This window comes from Berghia stephanieae, chromosome 10 (assembly GCF_034508935.2).
Source record: "Berghia stephanieae isolate SIO BIC M18660-M18661 chromosome 10, UCSD_Bste_1.3, whole genome shotgun sequence".
In the NCBI taxonomy this organism is placed as follows: Eukaryota; Metazoa; Mollusca; class Gastropoda; order Nudibranchia; family Aeolidiidae; genus Berghia; species Berghia stephanieae.
The window spans coordinates 35307-57091 of NC_088369.1; the positions used below are offsets into that span (position 1 = coordinate 35307).

Below are 21785 nucleotides of genomic sequence, written 5' to 3' on the forward strand. Positions count from 1 at the left end.
AGGATTAGTTAAAGGTACTAGACTAGGTTGTATTTTTTCTTGGAGTTAGTTGAGGTATTATTTGGGTTATTTTCCTTAGCACGAGGAGCTTTCGGAAGGCCTCCCGTTATAAGTCTTAATAAAGGTGAAAGGGTGTTTGATTTTCCTATTAGGGTTAGTTAAAGGTACTAGGTTGTATTTTTTCTTAGAGTTAGTTGAGGGATTATTTGGGTTATTTCCCTTAGCACGAGGAGCTTTCGGGGTGTATTCCTTCGATATTGTAAGGCCGTTATAATTAACCAGTAGATTTTTGACCAATCAAAACATGGAATTTGTGACACACCCTCACACGTGCTCGGACAAACATAGTTGCTTGTTTATAAACAGAAACGTGAATGAAATCGACCAATCACTGATCATTGTTATTGTCTTTATACCACCAAATGGGTGACTAGTTATCACACGATTTTCTCGATCAGATAATAAACGTTTAAATTTACACATAGTTTTCTGTGTTAGAGAGGTGGGCCTTTGGCCTACCAACCTCCGTTGCACGTCCAACTCACCTTGAGCATGCATTCACGTAAAATATAAAGATTTTTTTAAAAAACCTACCTCTGTTTCAAAAACTAGCATCTTTCAGCTTTCTAAGAAACATTTTGATTTTTCAGAACTTTAATACGTTAAAAAATACCGGCCAATCTGACCCGTTGAGTCGAATGAAAACGAAATTTTGTTGTTTACACGGTTCAAAGGAAATGCCGTAAATAAGCTTTCATGGACTTCCTGTGTTGTTTTTACAGTGTCACGTGACCGTTTTGAGAAATTTGTCGTCTGCTACAAATAATTAGACCGGTAGGGGGTAGATATTTTCGTTGGAGCAGAGAAAAAGTGAGTATTATTTCTTGGACTTGTAGAGAGGCCTAGGGTCCACCAGCAGTCAAGTTGATTGAATAAAAGAAAAAAAGGCCTTTTTTATCCGCCGCCACCACCACCGTGAGAGTGGAGAGGGGGGGGGTTGCATGATGAAGACGAAAGGGAGACGTGTGTCGCTTGTGACCTTGGTGACGTAGAGCATGTCAACGATGCTGGCAGATGTTCTTAACCCCTTAACAGGGAAGCAAATTTTTTGCTTTCAGATAATAGTTTGCTTTTATTTTTATTATTGTTAACGGAGAATACAGCTTTTCCACCAAGAGAGCAGTCAGACTATCGCAACTCGGACTTCAATTGTCTATAATCGTTTTGCCGTTACTTGTCTTTTGATGAAAGAGGATTTGGTGTTAGGTCAAAGATCGAATTTCGCCGCTAAAGGTTGCATTGCTACTGGATTTGCTCCCCCCCCCCCCCCCCCCCCCCCCCCCCCCCCCCCCCCTTTTTTTTCTTCTTTTTTTTTCAACTTAGTATTGTTGGTTGCTATTTCCTTTTTTTATGATTAGCAAGTGCCGTAGGAGTCTCACGGGATGCAGGAGTACTGCAATTAACCCTTTGCCAGTGACATTGATTTTTTTGTTTTCAAATAATAGTCGTCATTTATATTATTTTTCAACGCAGAAAAAATAAACGTTTCCACCATAAGAGCAGTAAGAATATTGATAAAAAGCGCTTTGAGCACGTTGGGTGGATATTGCCCTATATAAAAGCTCGAGTTTTTAAATTGTAATTTGTTTTTTTGTCTTTTGATGAAAACGGTAAGATTTTATTTTTGGTCAAGTAAGATTGATATTCGCCTTTAAAAGGTTAAGTTGTTTTGTTTTTTCATTTTTTTTGTTTTGTTTTTCAAATGCGGATACGCTGCTTCTTTTTTTTTCTTTTCCTCAACTGGCAAGCTATCGCTGTACTTACCCGCATGGCTTGCACACACAAAAGGATACATCTAGGTCACAAAACCTTACATCCAGGTCACAAAATCAGACAACTAGGTCACACATCAAGACATCTGTTTCGTTTGTTCCAAGATAGCAAAACAAACCAGACGTCTTGGAGTTCGAAAGAGCTTTCCATAAAATATTTGGTATTTGCAAGACCCCCAGAAACCAATTCCCTATACAGCTCTTGTGCACGGTTACTTATGACCTTGATTTCTTTCGTACCCACCCCCAAAATCCCACTTATTGTGTGTTATAGGCAGAACATAATAAATAGCTGGGCTGCCACATACGTGACTAAATTGGCCAAAGAGAGAATCTATACTTTGGCATTAGACACCAATTACCTGATGTCTTGGTTTTTAATCCTAGCCTAGTGAGAGAGAAAAAACAAAACAATCATACATGTATCTGCAAACAGCAGAACGTTTTCATTTTACATTGAGATGGGAAGGGGAAGGGATAACACTATGATAAGAAAGAGAGAGAGAGAGAGAGGAGAGAGAGAGAGAGAGAGAGAGAGAGAGGAGAGAGAGGAGAGAGAGAGATGGGCGGGGGGGGATGGGGGGGGGGGGGGGGAATAGTAAGGGGGAATGGGAAAAGATGAAAGAAACAACGGGTTGCCTGATGACGTAGATCAAAGGAATGTTACAGCGGTGTCCACGGTGCTTACTTCGTGAAATTTTAACCTTTTACAGTGACACTGATTTTTTTTCTGCAGATTGCTTATGCGGAATAAATCGTTTCACCAAGAGAGCAGTAGTAAGAGTATATTTCGACTCGGGCTTCAATTAAACTATAAATCGCAAAGCTTGTCTTTTAATGATAACATTAAGACTAAGATCTGGAGTTTGGGGAGGGTAAGATCGAATCTCGCCATTAATGGTTAAAATTGTTTTGATTTAAAAAAAAATAACACACACACACACACAAACACACACACACACATACACACACACACACACACACACACGAGCGCGTGCGGTCACGACAGCGAGGACCATCTATTGCTTGTGTTGCAACAGTAAACCAGTTTACGTGTACGTAGATCCTGAGGCTAGATGCCCCGTTACCGTGTACGTAGGCACTCCCAAAAAAAAAAAAAAAAAAGAAGGACACACACACACACACACTCACACACATACACACACACGTACACACATACACACACACACACACACACACACACACACGCTGTCTCGCATCCGCTACGAACTACTTTTGCGCACCAATTTTTACTGCACTAATGCACCAAATCGCATACCTATCTATGGACACTTTTTTCCGTATCTTTTTCCCAATAAACTTTTTTAACTGGGGCGGCACCTTGATAACAGAAACGAAACCCACACGATTTCGCGAGGAATGAATCATTAAAAAAATTAGGATATAATATCAACACAACTTTTGAAATTCATCAAGGATTGTCCAGTACCGAATGTTTTTTGATAAAAAACAAATGCATCTTCAAATCTAAACTGCTTTTGACGGTAAGCGGTAAGTTTTTTATTTATTTTTCTGTCCAAACGAATGATTTGTCCTGGTATAGAAGCTAAGTATTGGTAACACCGGCGCAGCTCTCTAGGTTTTATTTTTTCTTAGTTAGTTGAGGGATTATTTGGGTTATTTCCCTTAGCACGAGGAGCTTTCGGGGTGTATCAAGGCCTTCTATGTAGCTATATAGAAGGCGTTGGGTGTATTCCTTTGATATTGTAAGGCCGTTATAATTCTTCAATTGATCTTACCTGCTTAACTGGCTGATGTTTAGTTATCAATGTGATGACACCCTTGTGTTATATTGTTTGTTTTCAACATCAATAGTTCGGCTGTTCACTTAAGGGTCAGGAGTGTGCAGGAAGTGAAATCCTATGACGATTTGAACGTTGTGTAAAACTTCTCAAACAGATAAAAATATAAAATAATCAATTTATCATAATAATAATAATAATAATAATAATAATAATAATAATAATAATAATAATAATAATAATAATAATAATAATAATAATTATTATTATTATTATTATTATTATTATTATAATAATGATAATAATAATAATAATAATAATAATAATAATAATAATAATAATAATAATAATAATAATAATAATAATAATAATAATAATAATAATAATAATAATTATTATTATTAGAAGAGGAGTTAGGCAGGGGTGTGTTTTGTCTCCAGATTTATTCAACCTCTATAGTGAAATGATATTAAGAGATATCGAACATAAGAAGGGGGTGTGTATTGGAGGAAAGAATGTAACAAATCTGAGGTATGCAGATGATACGGTTCTACTGGCAGAATCTGAACATGAACTACAAGAATTACTGGATGTTGTAGTCAGGAGTAGTGAAAATATGGGACTGGAACTGAATATATCTAAAACAGAATGTATGACGGTATCTAAAAATAATAACCCACCAGCCTGTGTAATAACAAGCAGAGGACAAACAATACAACAAGTTGAATGTTTCAAATATTTAGGCTTCAATGTAACATCCAATGGAAAATCAGATTGTGAAATAAAGAAAAGAATAGGTATGGCGAAGAATGCATTCAACCAGCTGCATACAATTATGAAAAACAGGAATATTAGCATGAAAACAAAAATCAAAGTCCTGGATTGCTATGTACTGTCTGTGCTGCTATATGGTTGTGAGAGCTGGACCATAAACAAGACCATGGTTAAAAGACTGGAGGCAGTGGAAATGTGGTTTTACAGAAGAATGATGAGGGTGTCATGGGTGGAAAGGAAAAGAAATGAAGAAATTTTAGAAATGGCAAACAGAAAAAGATCACTGATAACAAAAATCATCAAACGCCAAATGGAATTTTTAGGACACATTATCCGCCACCCTGGTTTGGAAGTACTCGCCTTGACTGGAAAGATGAATGGAAAAAGAATAAGAGGAAGACAAAGAATAACGTATTTGAAAGGGATAAGAACTTGGACAGATGAAGCTGAGAAAGGTGGCGCTGCTTTAATAGAATTGGCAAGAGATAGATCAGCTTGGCGGAAGATGACCTCCGACGTCTGCTTCAGATATGGAACTACATGAGATGAGATGAGATTATTATTATTATTATTATTATTACTATCCTTATTATTATTATTATTATTATTATTATTATTATTATTATTATTATTATTATTATTATTATTTTTATTATTATTATTATTATTACTATTGTTTATTATTATCGTTATCACTATCATTATCCCTGCTTGTAGTAGTAGTAGTAGTAGTAGTAGTAGTAGTAGTAGTAGTAGTAGTAGTAGTAGTAGTAGTAGTAGTAGTAGTAGTAGTGGTGGTGGTGGTGGTGTTGGTGGTGTTGGTGGTAGATAGTAGTAGTAGTAGTAATAGTATTAGTAGTAGTAGAAGTAGCAGCAGCAGCGGCAGCAGCAGCAGCAGCAGCAGTAGTAGTAGTAGTAGTAGTAGTAGTAGTAGTAGTAGTAGTAGTAGTAGTAGTAGTAGTAGTAGTAGTAGTAGTAATATTAGTAGTAGTGGTGGTGGTGGTGGTGGTGTTGGTGGTAGATAGTAGTAGTAGTAATAGTATTAGTAGTAGTAGAAGAGTAGCAGCAGCAGCAGCAGCAGCAGCAGCAGTAGTAGTAGTAGTAGTAGTAGTAGTAGTAGTAGTAGTAGTAGTAGTAGTAGTAGTAGTAGTAGTAGTAGTACAAACAAAAATAAATAAAATCGTAGTACAGTAAATTTTACTTTCATATAATTTTAATTTACCTCCCTACACTCAAAACCAGATGTATCCTTTGTCGGTAGCAGCAGTAGCAGTAGTAGCAGTATTACAGCTAACATCACATCCAAGCTCACCATTACATGCGGTGTAAGCCCGGGTTCCTATACAAGTGTATCCCTAATACACACTGATCAAGACAATGGCGGCGTCGAAAGGGACCTTGCCAGATTTTATCAAGATGGAACACAAGAATCATTCTCAAACAGGTATTATGCCATCCCCTTTCTTCTTATTGAAAATGTTCCTGTTTGAAGCTCGAAGGGGAAAAAAATATTGATAAGCAAAGAAGTGTAAACTAATGAAAATGTTGATGTTTGAAGCTCGAAGGAAAAATAACGATTGTTATATTGTCCATTACAACAATGTTAAACTAGGCCCATAAGCAGATGTCAGACCCGCTACTCTCGTCTTATCTGTGGTCCAGACCTGCATGCATAATAGTCTAAGATTGCCAGTTTGGGCTTATAATCGCAAAATTTCAAAAACATTGTATTATTTGAATAAATTCGATTTGATATATTATCATTGTCATATTAGACATTTATTTAACAAATTATATCATTTTAGTTATTTAAAAGACATAATATGAACTCTAATCAGGCAATTTGGCACTTTTCTGTGACCTGTTTTGTATTTGTGACCCATCGTCTCAAAACGGTATTATGTCGGGAAGAACCAGATACTCAAAAGCCAAAATTAAAGCTAAGCTGGTCAAAAATTCGATTTATTGGTCCTGGTACCCTCAAATATGATGTTCATTCCCCTCAATAAAACATCTAAACTCAACCCAAGTCTGATATGTCTGGTTAAAAACTCAATTTTCAGCATCTTAACCATCCCGACTTAATACCGTTTTGAGGCGAGGGATCACATTTTTAACCTACATTTTGCAAAATTAATCTGGCAATAGGAAACCCTATTCCATTTCAGGGTTGCCAATTTGGCAGATTTTCTGCCAAATGTCATTTTTTGGGGGGCAGAATTTGAAGTCGTCTGGCAGAGAAAAAACGGTTTTGCAGTTTGGCAGATATTTGGCAGATTTTATTTTCCGATATTATTTATATCATGTATAGGTCTACTCCACATATTCCATGGCAATTTTAATGTATTAATGATTTTTTAAACTTGGGAAAATAAAAAAAAATGACATAGGCCTTGTGAATTTTTCGTTTAACAAAACTGATGAGTTTTCAAATGGGGTACTATAAATAATATGGTTTGGCAGATTTTTGTGGTATTTTGGCAGATTTTTTAAATCCAGTTGGCAGAATGCCTAAAAATAATCTGGCAACCCTGTTCTATTTCCTGTTTATGTTTCTGATTCTGGGTTTTTGTTTTCAAAATTAGAATTTAAATTTGATATAATTTATAAGGGTCTTTATCTATCACCGTCTGAAATTAAATCCAAATTAGATTCTTATACAACGTTGTTTTAAATCACATGACTTTTCTTCATTCCCGAATCTATAATTTGTATAATTAGTAAACACGTTTTCTTTCAAAATGACGAGAGATTTTTAAAAAATTTGTGGATGTGCGCCATCTCTGTACTTTTCTAATTTACAATATTGTCGTGTTTCTTAATAAAAATCAAAAATTGTATATATGGAGCTGTTCCCGGGGTTGTGTTGGCTAGGGCCATTAGCTTCTTGTGAAGAAACACCTCTCATAAATACTGAGATACTATGGTTTGAGTTTGCATGCTGTACCCACTCTAAGTCTAAGTCTAGGTGTAACTCGGAAGGGATTTGTATTGTTAGCAGAAAGTGGAAGCATGTATAAATGAAACTGTATTACTTAATCTGTTATTTAACATTCATTATTGCCTTTTGAACAATCTGTTATTCCCAGAATTTCTGAAATTGAACGCAGAGACCTCCAGGATGGGAGCAGCCATTTCGATACTCTCATCACTGACATTACTTGTGGTGATCAAGGTATTTACACTTGTCGCCATGACAATCTTCAGTCAGCTTCTGGGTCGGTTAGTATTGAAGGTAAGAAGATATATTTTTAGAATGTTGAAATTGTTAATCAGTTATATGAAGTATACCTTTTGTTAAAAATCTGTTTTTAAATAAGAAGATAAACCTTGTTATCAAAACTAATAGCCGTTTTTGTTTTACAGGATATAGTAGTTACACCATAAGATTATCAAATGATGAATGTTTTTTTTTAAATGTTGCAAAGGTTATGACAGCTACCTCAGATAGCTTTTTTCTGTCTCCCCTTTCCACCAAGCAGTGATTGGCGTCGACTGCCTAGCATCCCTCCCACGGCTGACAGAGTTGTCATATCAGTAAGGTCATGGGTCCGAGCCCTCATCGCTGCACAATTTTTACTCTTTATTGTTTTCTGGCACTTTTCTACTCACTTCAATTTCTCATATTAGTAATTGGATAGCTGGGTCTGTTAGATCTGGTGAAAATTACCTTGCGATAGACTAGCATCCTATCCAGAATGTATCCATGCGGCTATGTGGTCTAATGGTATGACACTCGCTTTCGGATCGGAAGGTCCTGGGTGCAAGCCTCGCGCTCGGCGCATAGTTGAGTCCTTGGAAAAGGCTCATTACTCACATTATCTCATCGTACTCAGGTGTAAAATGAGTACCTGGCCGTTAACAGCGTTGTCTTTGTCTGAAAAATTGTAATATCGCGTAACAGGCGTCATGTCCCACATCCTACATGTTAAATGTTGCTGTTGACCAGGGACCCCTTGTAAAGCGCTTTGAGCACATTTAGTGGATAATGCGCTATATAAAGCTCAATTTTTTATTATTTTTTTTTTTGTCCATTTCATGCTGCTGTAGAAACCAGGATGAATTCTGGCACCATGGGCCTAATGGCTTTGACAGACTACTTATGATCAAATTTAGTCAACACTCTCTCTTTGTTGTTTTCAGTCCCTCCATCAGTTACCCTCGTGCCCGAGTCAGACTATACCCCAATAATAAGTAACTTCATCATTTGTCAAGGACAATTGGATCTACGAGCAAATGGTCAAATAACTTTGACATACCAAGATAAGAACACAGGTCTGTTTGTAGACTCCGGAATTCCAGTACAGTCAAGTAGAGTGTCAGAAGGGGTCCAAGGGTGCTGGGAACGAAGACAAACGACTTTCCAGTAAGATATTTGTTGGTTAATTTAAGATAAATTCTCCATTAATTCAAGTGCAATATAAATTCTAAACATTTATTTGGGCATAATTTTTTTTTTTTAAATTGAGCTTTTATATAGCAATATCCATTAAATGTGCTTAAAGCGCTTTATACCCCCATCAGTTACCGTCGTGCCTGAGTCAGATTCAGTCAATATCAAGTAACTTCATCATTTGTCAAGGACTATTAGATCTACAAGCAAATGGTCAAATAACTTTGACATACCATAAGTTGGTGACTCAAAATTGAATTGAAAAAGAGGAGATATGATTTATTTATTAGTACTTTAGTTGTGTGTTGTTACCAGATGTAACCGAATCTGTTGAAATGCAAAAAAAATAGCGTAATTTTATTCTCCTATATTTTTCTTTCAAAGTTCTCTAGCAAATGTTGACATGAATGAAGATGAAAACCTGACATACAAGAGATGCAAACTCTAATGGGAAACAGTGATTTGTTATTAACATTGGCACACAAATTAAAATCATTACACAATTTGTTGATTTCATGTGCCTTTTTCATTTTGAGTTAATATTATGGTGTAGATAATATAATTTTCACTGCATTGATTTTTAAAATATTTTCATGACCATAGACAAGTATTTGAAACATCCTGGAATGATACAACATTTCGCTGTGAGACTTCTGCCCCGGCTACAGTCAGTGACACGTTCAATGTGCTTGTAGTTCCAGGTTTGTTACTACTTTTCTCTTTTTCAAAATCACAATTGGAGCAGACCTACACTATGTCAGACAATATCAGATGGCTGACAATATTGCCACAATCTTTTTACCTTTTTCACCAGCATTATGCAATCTATTATAATAAGCATTTTTAAAAATATGCGTGTGCATTCCAGTAAACAGTTTCAGAGCGTTTTTTTTCAGTTGTCACTTACTGGTCTGATGGAGAGCTATTAAAAGAAAATCCCTAAGCTCTATTATAACCAATATTTTTTGTTATTCAAAGCTGAACATATGTGATCCGCTGATATTAACTTGAGATGACCAAGTCCTGAGAGTTGATATTGAAGTCAAAACTATTTTTAAAATATGATTTTTTTCCCTCGTAAAGAAACTGCTTTATTCTCCTCATTAAAAGTATATTAATATGATTACATTATTAATGCTTTAAATTCAGTTTTCCACCATTGTCGTAAAAACAGATTAGATCTGTTGGTTACAGACAAATGCTATTGTCATCATCATGATCTTTATCTTATTGATTGTTTAGCCTGGGAGGGGTTCATAGCATCCCATAGTGGGCAGGAAGGCACTTACTGTGTCTTCTGTCCTCCTTCATCTGTTTCCCAACTTGCTTTCTGTCATTGTCTTGGAATGAGATTACTTGATTTTGTCATGGCCCTGGCCGGGTACTCTGGCTGAGAGGGAAACAGTCAAATGTATAGTTAATTTTGGGAGATGATATTTTTTTCCTTGTATATCATCTCTCTGTTATGCACTATATAATATTATGTTTTGTTTTCGTATTATATATGACTTGTAAAAATTTGAGTGTATTCCATTTAGTGGGGACCTGTGCTTGTGTCTGGATGAGACTTTTAGGTGATCTCAAACTAAGTACTTTGATAGTATGTTCTTGGAATCTACATCTGTTTCCTATTTTAACCAATTCTCCTTTGTCTTACCTTTTCTTGGGTGCTTTAATTGTAATTCTAGAACTTTTTACTATCCCATTTTCTTCCTTTTTACTGGCGCTGATATGACCTTAATGTGTTGCAAGCGCTGTAAAACCCTTTAAAAAAACAACAAAAAAAACAAACAAATGATTGTTAAGCATTGACCCAATCCCCAGGAGACATCTGTGACGGAATTCCAACGACAAATCTGATCCCTCACCCTTACAACCCCACCAAATACATTTTGTGCTTTGGAGATCTGTACCTAGTCACTCAATGCGACCTTGACCTGGTTTTCTCACCGTTGTTGTCAAAGTGTGTCAAGTCTGGTGTTGCAGGTAGGAACTTGATTTTGAGATTTTGAGATAGAGAGAGAGAGAGAGAGAGAGAGAGAGAGAGAGAGAGAGAGAGAGAGAGAGAGAGAGAGAGAGAGAGAGAGAGAGAGAGAGAGAGAGAGAGAGAGAGAGAGAGAGAGAGAGAGAGAGAGAGATGCAAGTTATTCAAATATCAATTTGTAATTTTAAAATGTTTTGATTTGCCAGTAATTCTATACTTATTGGAAAAAATTTAACATGTTAACCCCCAACCCTTTCTTTCTTTTTTTTTTTTTTTTAAAGAATAGATTAATCATAATATTATTATATATTATTATTATTATTATTATTATTATTATTATTATTATTATTATTATTATTATTATTATTATTATTATTATTATTTTTATTATTATTATTATTATTATTATTATTATTATTATTATTATTTTTATTATTATTATTATTATTATTATTATTATTATTATTATTATTATTATTATTATTATTATTATTATTATTTATTGTTTTATCATTATTATTATTATGATTATTATTATTATTATTATTATTATTATTATTATTATTATTATTATTATTATTATTATTATTATTTTTATTATTGTTATTATCATTATTATGATTATTATGATGATGATGATGATTATTATTATTATTATTATTATTATTATTATTATTATTATTATTATTATTATATTATTACTATTATTATTATTATTATTTTTATTATTATTATTATCATCATCATTATTATTGCCTTATGAACAAATATCCCTGAATATGCAAATTTTTGATCTTTTCAAACAGTGACCACTATCAATGTACCGACAACAATAACAACAAACCAAGAAATGACGATTCAATGTCGTATTGCTGATGGTGAATTTTTAGCCTTATCTCTCATTAAACTCGAGGATGCAAGCTCAAATAGTGGAAGCAGCAGCAGCAGCAGCAGTAGTAGTAGTAGTGGTGTTTCGGGTAGCAGCAGGGCACAATCACTCAACGGGGAAATTGCTATCCTGAGCTCCAACTTGGACGTGATTACTTTGAATCCGAGAGTGATTTCTGCAAACGTTTCAAGGACACGACTGGCTGCTGAATACGGAGGAGGAAGTGTCACGGTTTTTGACGTGACTGTATCGAGCTCCTCCTGTTTGGATCTTGGAGAGTACATGTGTGCGTTGGATAATGGGTACAATGCAACCGCCACTGTGGAAGATGTGATTGGTATGTAAACGTTCTTTTATTTTACAAGTTTTAACTGTATTTTAGCATTATTCTAGGATGACTTATCTAAACTATATCCATTAAATGTGCTCAAAGCACTTTACAAGGGGTCCCTGGTCAACAATAGCACTTAACATGTAGGACAAAACATGACGTATGTTAAGCGATATTACAATTTTTTTTGTTTTCAGAGAACTTTGTGAATGGCCAGTTTCTCATTCTACACCTGAGTATGGTGAGAGAATGTGAGTAAAGAGCCTCTTCCCAGGACTCAAATATGCACCTCTCAGAGCGGGATATGAACCCTGGACCTTCCAATCCGAAAGCTAGAGTCATACCACTAGACCACATAGCCGCACAAAGTTCAGATTATGAAATCCGACTTAAATAAACGTTCTTTTATCATTAGGCGTGAATGAAGTTGTTTAAAATGATGAAAAAGTCAATCAAATCTCGTAAAATATGTCATTTGAAATTCAATTTTTCACTTTTCATTTTTCATAATAACTGATTACTGATCGAGAGAAGCATTGCAACAAAAACTTGAATGACTGAAACTTTTAAACAAAATGATATATCCCAGGATGTAAGATTTAAATGGGGATCCCGTAGCTCAGTTAGTAGAAAACTCGCTTCACCTTCACGAGCAAAGGGACCAGGATTGATCCCGGGTGCAGTCAGGATTTTTTTATTTACTGACCCCCCCCCCCCTCATGTCCACCCAGCAGTAATTGGGTAGCTGTAGCTGGGTATGTTAGATCTGGTGGAAAATACTTTGCGATAGACTAGCATCCTATCTAAAGGGTAGCAAGCAATTGCTTTTGTCTGAATCACGCTATAGAAACCGGGATAAACTGCCTGGTCTGGTGGCTCTGAAGGACAACTTTTATGTAAAATTGAAAGCATAGACATACTAATTTGCTATATTCTAAGTTTTTAAAAAAATTTTGTTTGATTTAAATTAATGATACAGCAATGCAATAATTATCTGAATTAAAAAATTTCAGTTGAAGCCCAGCCAGTTGAACTGACAGCAGAGAAAGAATACACACCCATCACCTCAAACTTCTTCATATGCAAAGGGATTGTAGATGTAAGGTCAGGGTCAGAGGTCAAGATGACACGATTAGATCAAAGGTTAGTGAGCAGGGTTTCTTTTCAAAAGGTAATATAGAGAATATAAGATATGATTAACTCACTGCTTTAATTAAAAAAAAATAAATAAATAGAAAAATGATTACTATTAACTGTTGATTACAATAAATTAGGTCAGTAGAGATGTGCTAGATTAAAATAAAGAATTTTTTTAAAAGTTGAGCATTTATAGAGCGCAATATCCACTGAACTTGCTCAAAGTGCTTTACAAAGGGTCCCTGACCAACAATAACACGTAACACGTAAGAGGACTTTATTTCAGAAACATTTCCTTTTATACTCAAAAAGGGCAACTACAAAGTACAAGGACTATGAACGACACACAATAATATAGGTAAACAAATGATCTATTTTGAATATGGTTTGTGAAGGGATTTAACTCATGAGAAATTATACTCAATGAATATATTACATGGTTGTTTCCCTTTGACCATTAATACATTATTTCTAAAAGTCAATCATTACAATTGAGATCAAACCTCAGACCTTCTGATTAAAATTGTGCCACCTATCGGGAACCTCTGTGGTGTAATGGTAGCACGTCTGACCTGTAATCAGAAGGCCCGAGGTTAGATCCCCAGTCAAGGTCGACTGATTTTTTGGGATGTTTTTTTTCCTTGTATTTCTATTTCTTGCTTTGTCTGGCACCTTTCATACACACTTGTTCAGTTCTTTATCTTACACTTATGCCTGTTCCTTAATTTCTGAATTTGATATTTTCAAAAAGGCTGAAAACATCATTTACTTTGTCACTTTTACTCCCTTTATTTTACTATACAATTGACACACATGCATAGAGTTTGTGTGGCTTTGTGGTCTTCTGTTAAGTCAATTGTCATCAGACCTTTAGGTCCCTGCGTTCAAGTACAGCTCTAAGTTTTTTTGGGATGTTTTTTTTCTTGTAAAAAAATTTTTAAAAAAAAATTGAGCTTTATATAGCGCAATATCCACTAAATGTGCTCAAAGCGCTTTACAAGGGGTCCCTGGTCAACAGCAACATTTAGCATGTAGGATGGGACATGACACCTGTTAGGCGATATTACAATTTTTCGGACAAAGACAACGCTGTTAACGGCCAGGTACTCATTTTACACTTGAGTACGGTGAGAGAATGTGAGTAAAGAGCCTTTTCCAAGGACTCAACTATGCGCCGAGTGCGAGGCTCGAACCCAAGAATTTCTGATCCGAAAGCGAGTGTCATACCACTAGACCGCATAGCCGTACAATTGTATTTTTCTTTCCTGCTTTGCCTGGCACCTTTCATACACACTTGTTCAGTTCTTTATCTTTGGGCCTTTTATTGACTCATTTAGGCACCCCGAGATGTGTGTCAATGACTATCTGTAAAGCTTATGATATTGAATGGTCGTTAGCCTCCTTGAGATGCTGGTGCTCAATTATTTGTATTCCTTCCCTCAGCACTGGTCAATACGTTGACTCTGGAATTCCTCAAGATAGCACCAGTATCAGGGACGGCATTGATGGATGTTGGCAGATACAACAAGTCACGTTTTCGTAAGTGTTCCTTGAACTTAATAAAGTGATACCAGGCTGCTAGAAACTGTGGACTGTAAAGGGTAATAAACAAAAATGAATATAACAACTTAAAAAAAACCCAAAAAAATACCAAGCACAGAACGTTTCGGCTCAAAAACCTTCTTCAGTCAACAGCAAAAAAAACCCAATAAAGACATAAATACATTACTAAATCAAGACAGACAACATAAATATTTTATAGGTCTTCTCTGTAGAAAAATCTTTCCAAGATTTTTCTACAGAGAAGGCCTATAAAATATCTCTATCGTCCATCTGGAATTTGCTAATGTATTTATGTCTCTATTTTTTTTTGTTGTTGGCTGAAGAAGGTTTTTGAGCCCGAAATGTTCCGTGATTTGTATTTTGATCTTTTTTGAAGCTGTTCTATTCATTTTTGTTTATTGAACTTGATAGCATTAATATATGAATCTGACTTGTAGCCTCAAAACGGTGTTCTGTCGGAATGATTTAGATGCTAAAATTTGATTTTATAGTTTAAAATAGAAGACTTGGAATACATTTTTTTTCATGTTTTGTTAAGGAGATCATGTTTTGTTAAGGAGATATAATGGATACAGGGAGTCCTGATAGCTCAGTTGGTAGAACACTCGCTTCACACACAAAAGGACTGAGATCGATCTTGGGTGCAGTCAAGATTTTTTTCTGACCCCCTCTGTCCACCCATAGTGATTGGGTAGCTGGATCTGTTAGATCCGGCAGAAATTGCTTTGCGTTAGACTAACGTCCTATCCAAAAGGTAAAAAAGCAATTGCTATTTTCCATTTCACACTATATAAAGAAACCGGGATACACTCCGGCTCCATGGGCCTTATAGAAACCGGGATACACTCCGGCTCCATGGGCCTTATAGAAACCGGGATACACTCAGGCTCCATGGGCCTATTAGCCCTGAGGGTTCTTTTCTGAAGCTGTTATTTATACATTCATTTGTGTTCATGGCATTGCATTTTACATTCCACGACTAATGTTGTAAAGTAAAGCACACCTCATTTTTCTCCTATGCAGACAAGTGTTCGACATGACATGGAACGATACGACCCTGCGATGTGAGATATCAGCACCTGCCGCTGTCTCGGAGCCTTTCAACCTGCTGGTCATACCTAGTTAGTCATTCTATATCGTACTTCATCATTATTGATTTCATGTACTATCGTTAAGTGACATTAACGTTTAATGATATTTGAACTAAATATTACCATATATATATATATATATATATATATATATATATATATATATATATATATATATATATATATATATATATATTATATATATGTATATAATAATAATAGATCTTTATTGTCCATAAATATGGCAATTTGTCATTTAGTTACACTTGTTATAACGTTAAACGATAACTGTAACATTGAACAGATATTTCACTCCTACTTATTTTCTCTCTCTCTCTCTCCTCTCTCTCTCTCTCTCTCTCTCTCTCTCTCTCCTCTCTCTCTCTCTCTCTCTCTCTCTCTCTCTCTCTCTCTCTTCTCTCTCTCTCTCTCTCTTCCTCTCTTTCTTTCACACATGCGATATACACAACATAAACATATTCATTTCGTTTTCAATTTGTTACGATTGTGGCAATTCGACACCAAAAATTATCATCATTATCAATTGGTCAGTTAATCTTACATTAAATAAATTAATCAGTTAATCAGTCAACGAATTAATCCTTGGTTTTTCTGTACCATATGAAATATTCAAAATTTTTATTGCTGATGGAACGAACGTTGATTTATACTTGTTAGTTCTACATTTAATCTGACAAAACCTTCTACCTCGACTGGGAATCAAACCCCAAATCTTCTGACGAAGACCGGTCTAAAATGTCTAAAACAACATTCTGGGACTATCCCTACATTTTACTTTGCGGCACTGTCAATCTTTACCAGCCACTACTGAAGACAGAATATTTTAGATTAACTTTTCTTTTACATTTCAGAATCACATTCTTCATATTTCCTCGGTATTAACATACCTTAATAGACCAACTACAGTTGTAATATTTAACTCTTTCAATGCCATTGGCCGCACAGTGTGCCCAGAGCAGAATCTGTTCGACTGACCAATGGCCGCACAGTGCGGCCAATCTTGAAAGGCAAAAATAATAATGTAATCCAATCCTACTTTCTACAAAAGTACTATAAATGGAACCAATGGTATCATTTCTTTCATCAGAACATTCAATTGGCCCTAGGGGGATATTTTAATTGAGATTTTTTTCAACCGAATTCAAATGTCGCTTTGTCTCAGCTTGTCAATCCCATGCTGCCTCTATCAGGTGTCAGCCATTTTGTGACAGAGATGCGAATATAGCCCCCCGCGCTGAAAGAGCATATAGATCATCTACAGTTGTAACATTTAATTTTCTTACAATTCTCACGTCACCTATGTCTTGTATATTGCCATTGAACAAGTCAGGTGGAGATTGGCAATCTATGAATTTTATTATTATTATTATTATTATTATTATTATTATTATTATTATTATTATTATTATATTATTATATATTATTATTATTATTATTATTATTATTATTATTATTATTAATATCATTATTATTATTATTATTATTATATTATATATTATTATTATTATTATTATTATTATTATTATTATTATTATTATTATTATTATATATTATTATTATTATTATTATTATTATTATTATTATTATTATTATTATTATTATTATTATATTATTATTATTATTATTAATTATTATTATTATTATTATATTATTATTATATTATTATTTATTATGGAAAAGTCCTGGAGATGGAGTGAGAAACCAAATAGATTACATACTCATCAGCAAACGTTTCCGAAACTCGGTTTTGTATGCCAAATCTATGCCGGGGGCTGACTGTAACAGCGATCATATACCTGTGCTATGCCCCATACGAGTTAAATTGAAAATCTGCAAAAGAGCAAAGGCTAAACCTAAATACCAACTAGACATTCTCCGGGAGGAACAGAAGATACAAGAAAAATTTGAACTATCAGTAAGAAACAAGTTTGAAGTGCTTGGAGAACTAACAGATATAGAAGAGAAATATGAGCAGTTTAAAGACAGTGTTGCTGCATCATTAGAAGAAAATGTTCCAACCACACTTAAGTTGCAGAAGAAGAAATGGATTACTCCAGAGATATTAGAACTAATGAATGAGAGAAGAAAGGCCAAAAATCAGGAAGAAAAATACAAGACTCTGAACAGGCAGATAAAAAGAAAATGCAACGAAGCTAAAGAAGACTGGATAAATGAACAATGTCACTATATAATGTCCTGCAAAGAAAAAAATGGCAAATTCTTCCATCAGAAAATCAAAGCAGTGACAAACAAAACTAAATCAGGTGCTAAAAGTGGATGCATCAAAGACAAGCGTGGAAACACCATCATGGACAAAGACTGCATTCTAAACAGATGGTCAGAATATATTGAAGAACTTTTCTTTGATAATCGAGGAGAAATGCCTATGATAAAAGAACTGGAAGGGCCTTCTATAATTAAAGATGAAGTTAGGAACGTCGTGAAAAGCATGAAAAATGGAAAAGCTGCAGGACCTGATGCCATAACAATTGAAGCCTTGACTGGCCTGGGTGAATGGGGATTGAATTCATCACAAACCTTCTAAATCAAGTGTATGACACAGGAAAAATGCCAACTGATATGAAACGATCCATTTTTATAGCACTACCAAAAAAGCCAGGGGCAGTTGATTGTGAACAACACAGAACTATTAGCCTAATGAGCCACCTCACAAAAATTCTTTTGAAGATAATTTTACTAAGAATAAGAAATAAAATACGACCTGAAATTGGGGAGATGCAATTTGGTTTTGTTGAGGACAAGGGTACCAGAAATGGAATATTCACATTATCAATGCTGATGGAAAGATGTATTGAAGTAAATAAAGATCTGTATATGTGTTTCATCGACTATTCAAAAGCCTTTGATAAAGTACAACACGAAAAACTATTCAAAATTCTATCATCCTTGGACATTGATGGTAAAGATTTAAGAATATTACGGAATTTGTACTGGGAACAAGAAGCAGCAATGCGTGTTGACAACGAACTAAGCAGTTTTACACCTATTAGAAGAGGAGTTAGGCAGGGGTGTGTTTTGTCTCCAGATTTATTCAACCTCTATAGTGAAATGATATTAAGAGATATCGAACATAAGAAGGGGGTGTGTATTGGAGGAAAGAATGTAACAAATCTGAGGTATGCAGATGATACGGTTCTACTGGCAGAATCTGAACATGAACTACAAGAATTACTGGATGTTGTAGTCAGGAGTAGTGAAAATATGGGACTGGAACTGAATATATCTAAAACAGAATGTATGACGGTATCTAAAAATAATAACCCACCAGCCTGTGTAATAACAAGCAGAGGACAAACAATACAACAAGTTGAATGTTTCAAATATTTAGGCTTCAATGTAACATCCAATGGAAAATCAGATTGTGAAATAAAGAAAAGAATAGGTATGGCGAAGAATGCATTCAACCAGCTGCATACAATTATGAAAAACAGGAATATTAGCATGAAAACAAAAATCAAAGTCCTGGATTGCTATGTACTGTCTGTGCTGCTATATGGTTGTGAGAGCTGGACCATAAACAAGACCATGGTTAAAAGACTGGAGGCAGTGGAAATGTGGTTTTACAGAAGAATGATGAGGGTGTCATGGATGGAAAGGAAAAGAAATGAAGAAATTTTAGAAATGGCAAACAGAAAAAGATCACTGATAACAAAAATCATCAAACGCCAAATGGAATTTTTAGGACACATTATCCGCCACCCTGGTTTGGAAATACTCGCCTTGACTGGAAAGATGAATGGAAAAAGAATAAGAGGAAGACAAAGAATAACGTATTTGAAAGGGATAAGAACTTGGACAGATGAAGCTGAGAAAGGTGGCGCTGCTTTAATAGAATTGGCAAGAGATAGATCAGCTTGGCGGAAGATGACCTCCGACGTCTGCTTCAGATATGGAACTACATGAGATGAGATTATTATTATTATCATCATCATCATCATCATTATTATTATTATTATTATTATTATTATTATTATTATTATTATTATTATTATTATTATTATTATTATTATTATTATTATTATTATTATTATTATTATTATTATCATTATTATTATTATCATTATTATTATTATTATTATTATTATTATTATTATTATTATTATTATCATCATTATTATTATTATTATTATTATTATTATTATTATTATTATTATTATTATTATTATTATTATTATTATTATCATTATTATTATATTATTATTATTATTTTATTATTATTATTATTATTTATTATTATTATTTTTATTATTATTAAAATTACTATTCTATCCACATTAACAGGTGACATATGCCAGGGTAAACCCATCACGGGTCGTATCGCCCACCCTTACAGCAATTCCAAATATATTGTGTGTTTCGGCGATCTCTTCACCATTATGCCTTGTGTTGAAGGTCTGACCTTTTCTTCATTTGCCGGGACTGCGTGGAACCAGGAACTGCTGGTACGTTGTTGTTTTAGTATTCGACCTTAATTGCATGTCAATATCTCTATCTCTCTCTCTCTCTCTTCTCTCTCTCTCTCTCTCTCTCTCTCTCTCTCTCTCTCTCTCTCTCTCTCTCTCTCTCTCTCTCTCTCTTTCTCTCTCTCTCTTGTTAACAATGCCACAACCACATTATCTCATTCGTCTGTAGTGTTTCATTCATTTCATCATGTTTTGTTGATAAAGGGGAAACCCAAAACGTCATTTTTTTCTGTATTTGTATATTAAATTAAAGCTTACATTCAATTTAACATTGTCATATACATCCTTTGGATAGGACGCTAGTCTATCCGCAAAGTATTACCTGCCAGATCTAACAGATTCATCTTGCCAATCACTGTACCCGGGGTCGGTCGATCACAGTCTCTTTGCGTGTGAAGCGAGTGCTCTACCAACTGAGCTATCGCCCCCCCCCCCTCGGTTCATATGAATTACATAATTATTGTATAACTGTTTATTGCAAATTTCTAATATTCTCAATACTAGCGAAATATTTTTAAACAATATGTTTTGGGGTGTCAGTTTTTAAACCATTTAATTTTTTTCGGGGAGGAGGAATTGGAGTTTATCTAATCTTTAACCGTTGGAACCTATTTTTTGAGGACTTGGGTTGTAATTCTGTTCCTGACAATGGAAGAATTTTTAGTGTTATTTAAACCTTGCTGTTATTGGTAGCTGGATCTACTATAATGTCCGGTGGAAAGTACTTAGACATAGATCTATGTCCTATCTAGCGAACTTACTTATCCAAACCTGCGACCACCTGAGCTCTTGCCCTTCGGTCTTAAGCCGTGACGTAGAAGTTAGCCGTCTTTTGTAGTTGTTCCAGGTGAGTATACAATGTCTTCCTGATGCTAGGATTTGGTGGGAGGAATGTGCATCTCAGGTCTTCAAGAGGTTGACATTCAAGCAAAAAGATGCGTTTGTCATAACAAAAATAATTGGGATAATTTTCATTTTTGTAAAAATTACCTTCTTAACATTGTTTTTCCATACATATGTTTTGGCTGTCTTTTACAGCTACTGCAATCCAAGCTCCGCAGTCTTTTGATGATTTGAGTGACCTTGACATAGTGTGTCGGGTATCTGGGTCAAACTTTAACACCTTGACCATGTCCAAAGTCCACAACATCAATACTTTCGCTGCCTTTGAAATTGTGCGTTTCGACAAAGATTTGACACCCACTGCCAACCAGACGTATGATTTGACAACTTCGGTCTCATCCGTCGGTGAAGAGTCTCAGGTGACTGTGACGATAAAATCAGCGTCTTGTAACGATGTAGGAACATATATCTGTGCCCTTGACAACGGACAATTCAACACTGCTAATATTGATACTGTTATCGGTGAGTTAAATTTTATCTCTATTTATGGCCCGCTGTGTCAATCTGATATTGTGCGGCTATGTGGTCTAACCGTATGACACTCACTTTTGTATTGGATGGTCGGGGTTTCGACTCGCACTTTGAGCAGGGCATAGGAAAAGGATCTTTACTATAAATAC

At 35.0% G+C, this 21785-nt stretch overlaps 1 protein-coding gene across 1 annotated transcript; it reads left to right on the forward strand.

Annotated features, from left to right (window-relative positions):
- The first annotated feature begins 552 nt into the window (after window positions 1-552).
- LOC144955956 (uncharacterized) lies at window positions 553-21434 on the forward strand. The gene is made up of 12 exons (XM_078886217.1): window positions 553-562; window positions 5612-5813; window positions 7459-7604; window positions 8513-8735; window positions 9366-9463; window positions 10587-10748; window positions 11553-11972; window positions 12980-13109; window positions 14547-14642; window positions 15690-15787; window positions 20081-20241; window positions 21301-21434. Exons 1-12 carry the CDS (start codon window positions 553-555, stop codon window positions 21337-21339), a joined length of 1785 nt encoding a protein of 594 aa, XP_078742343.1. The 3' UTR covers window positions 21340-21434.
- The last annotated feature ends 351 nt before the right edge of the window (window positions 21435-21785 follow it).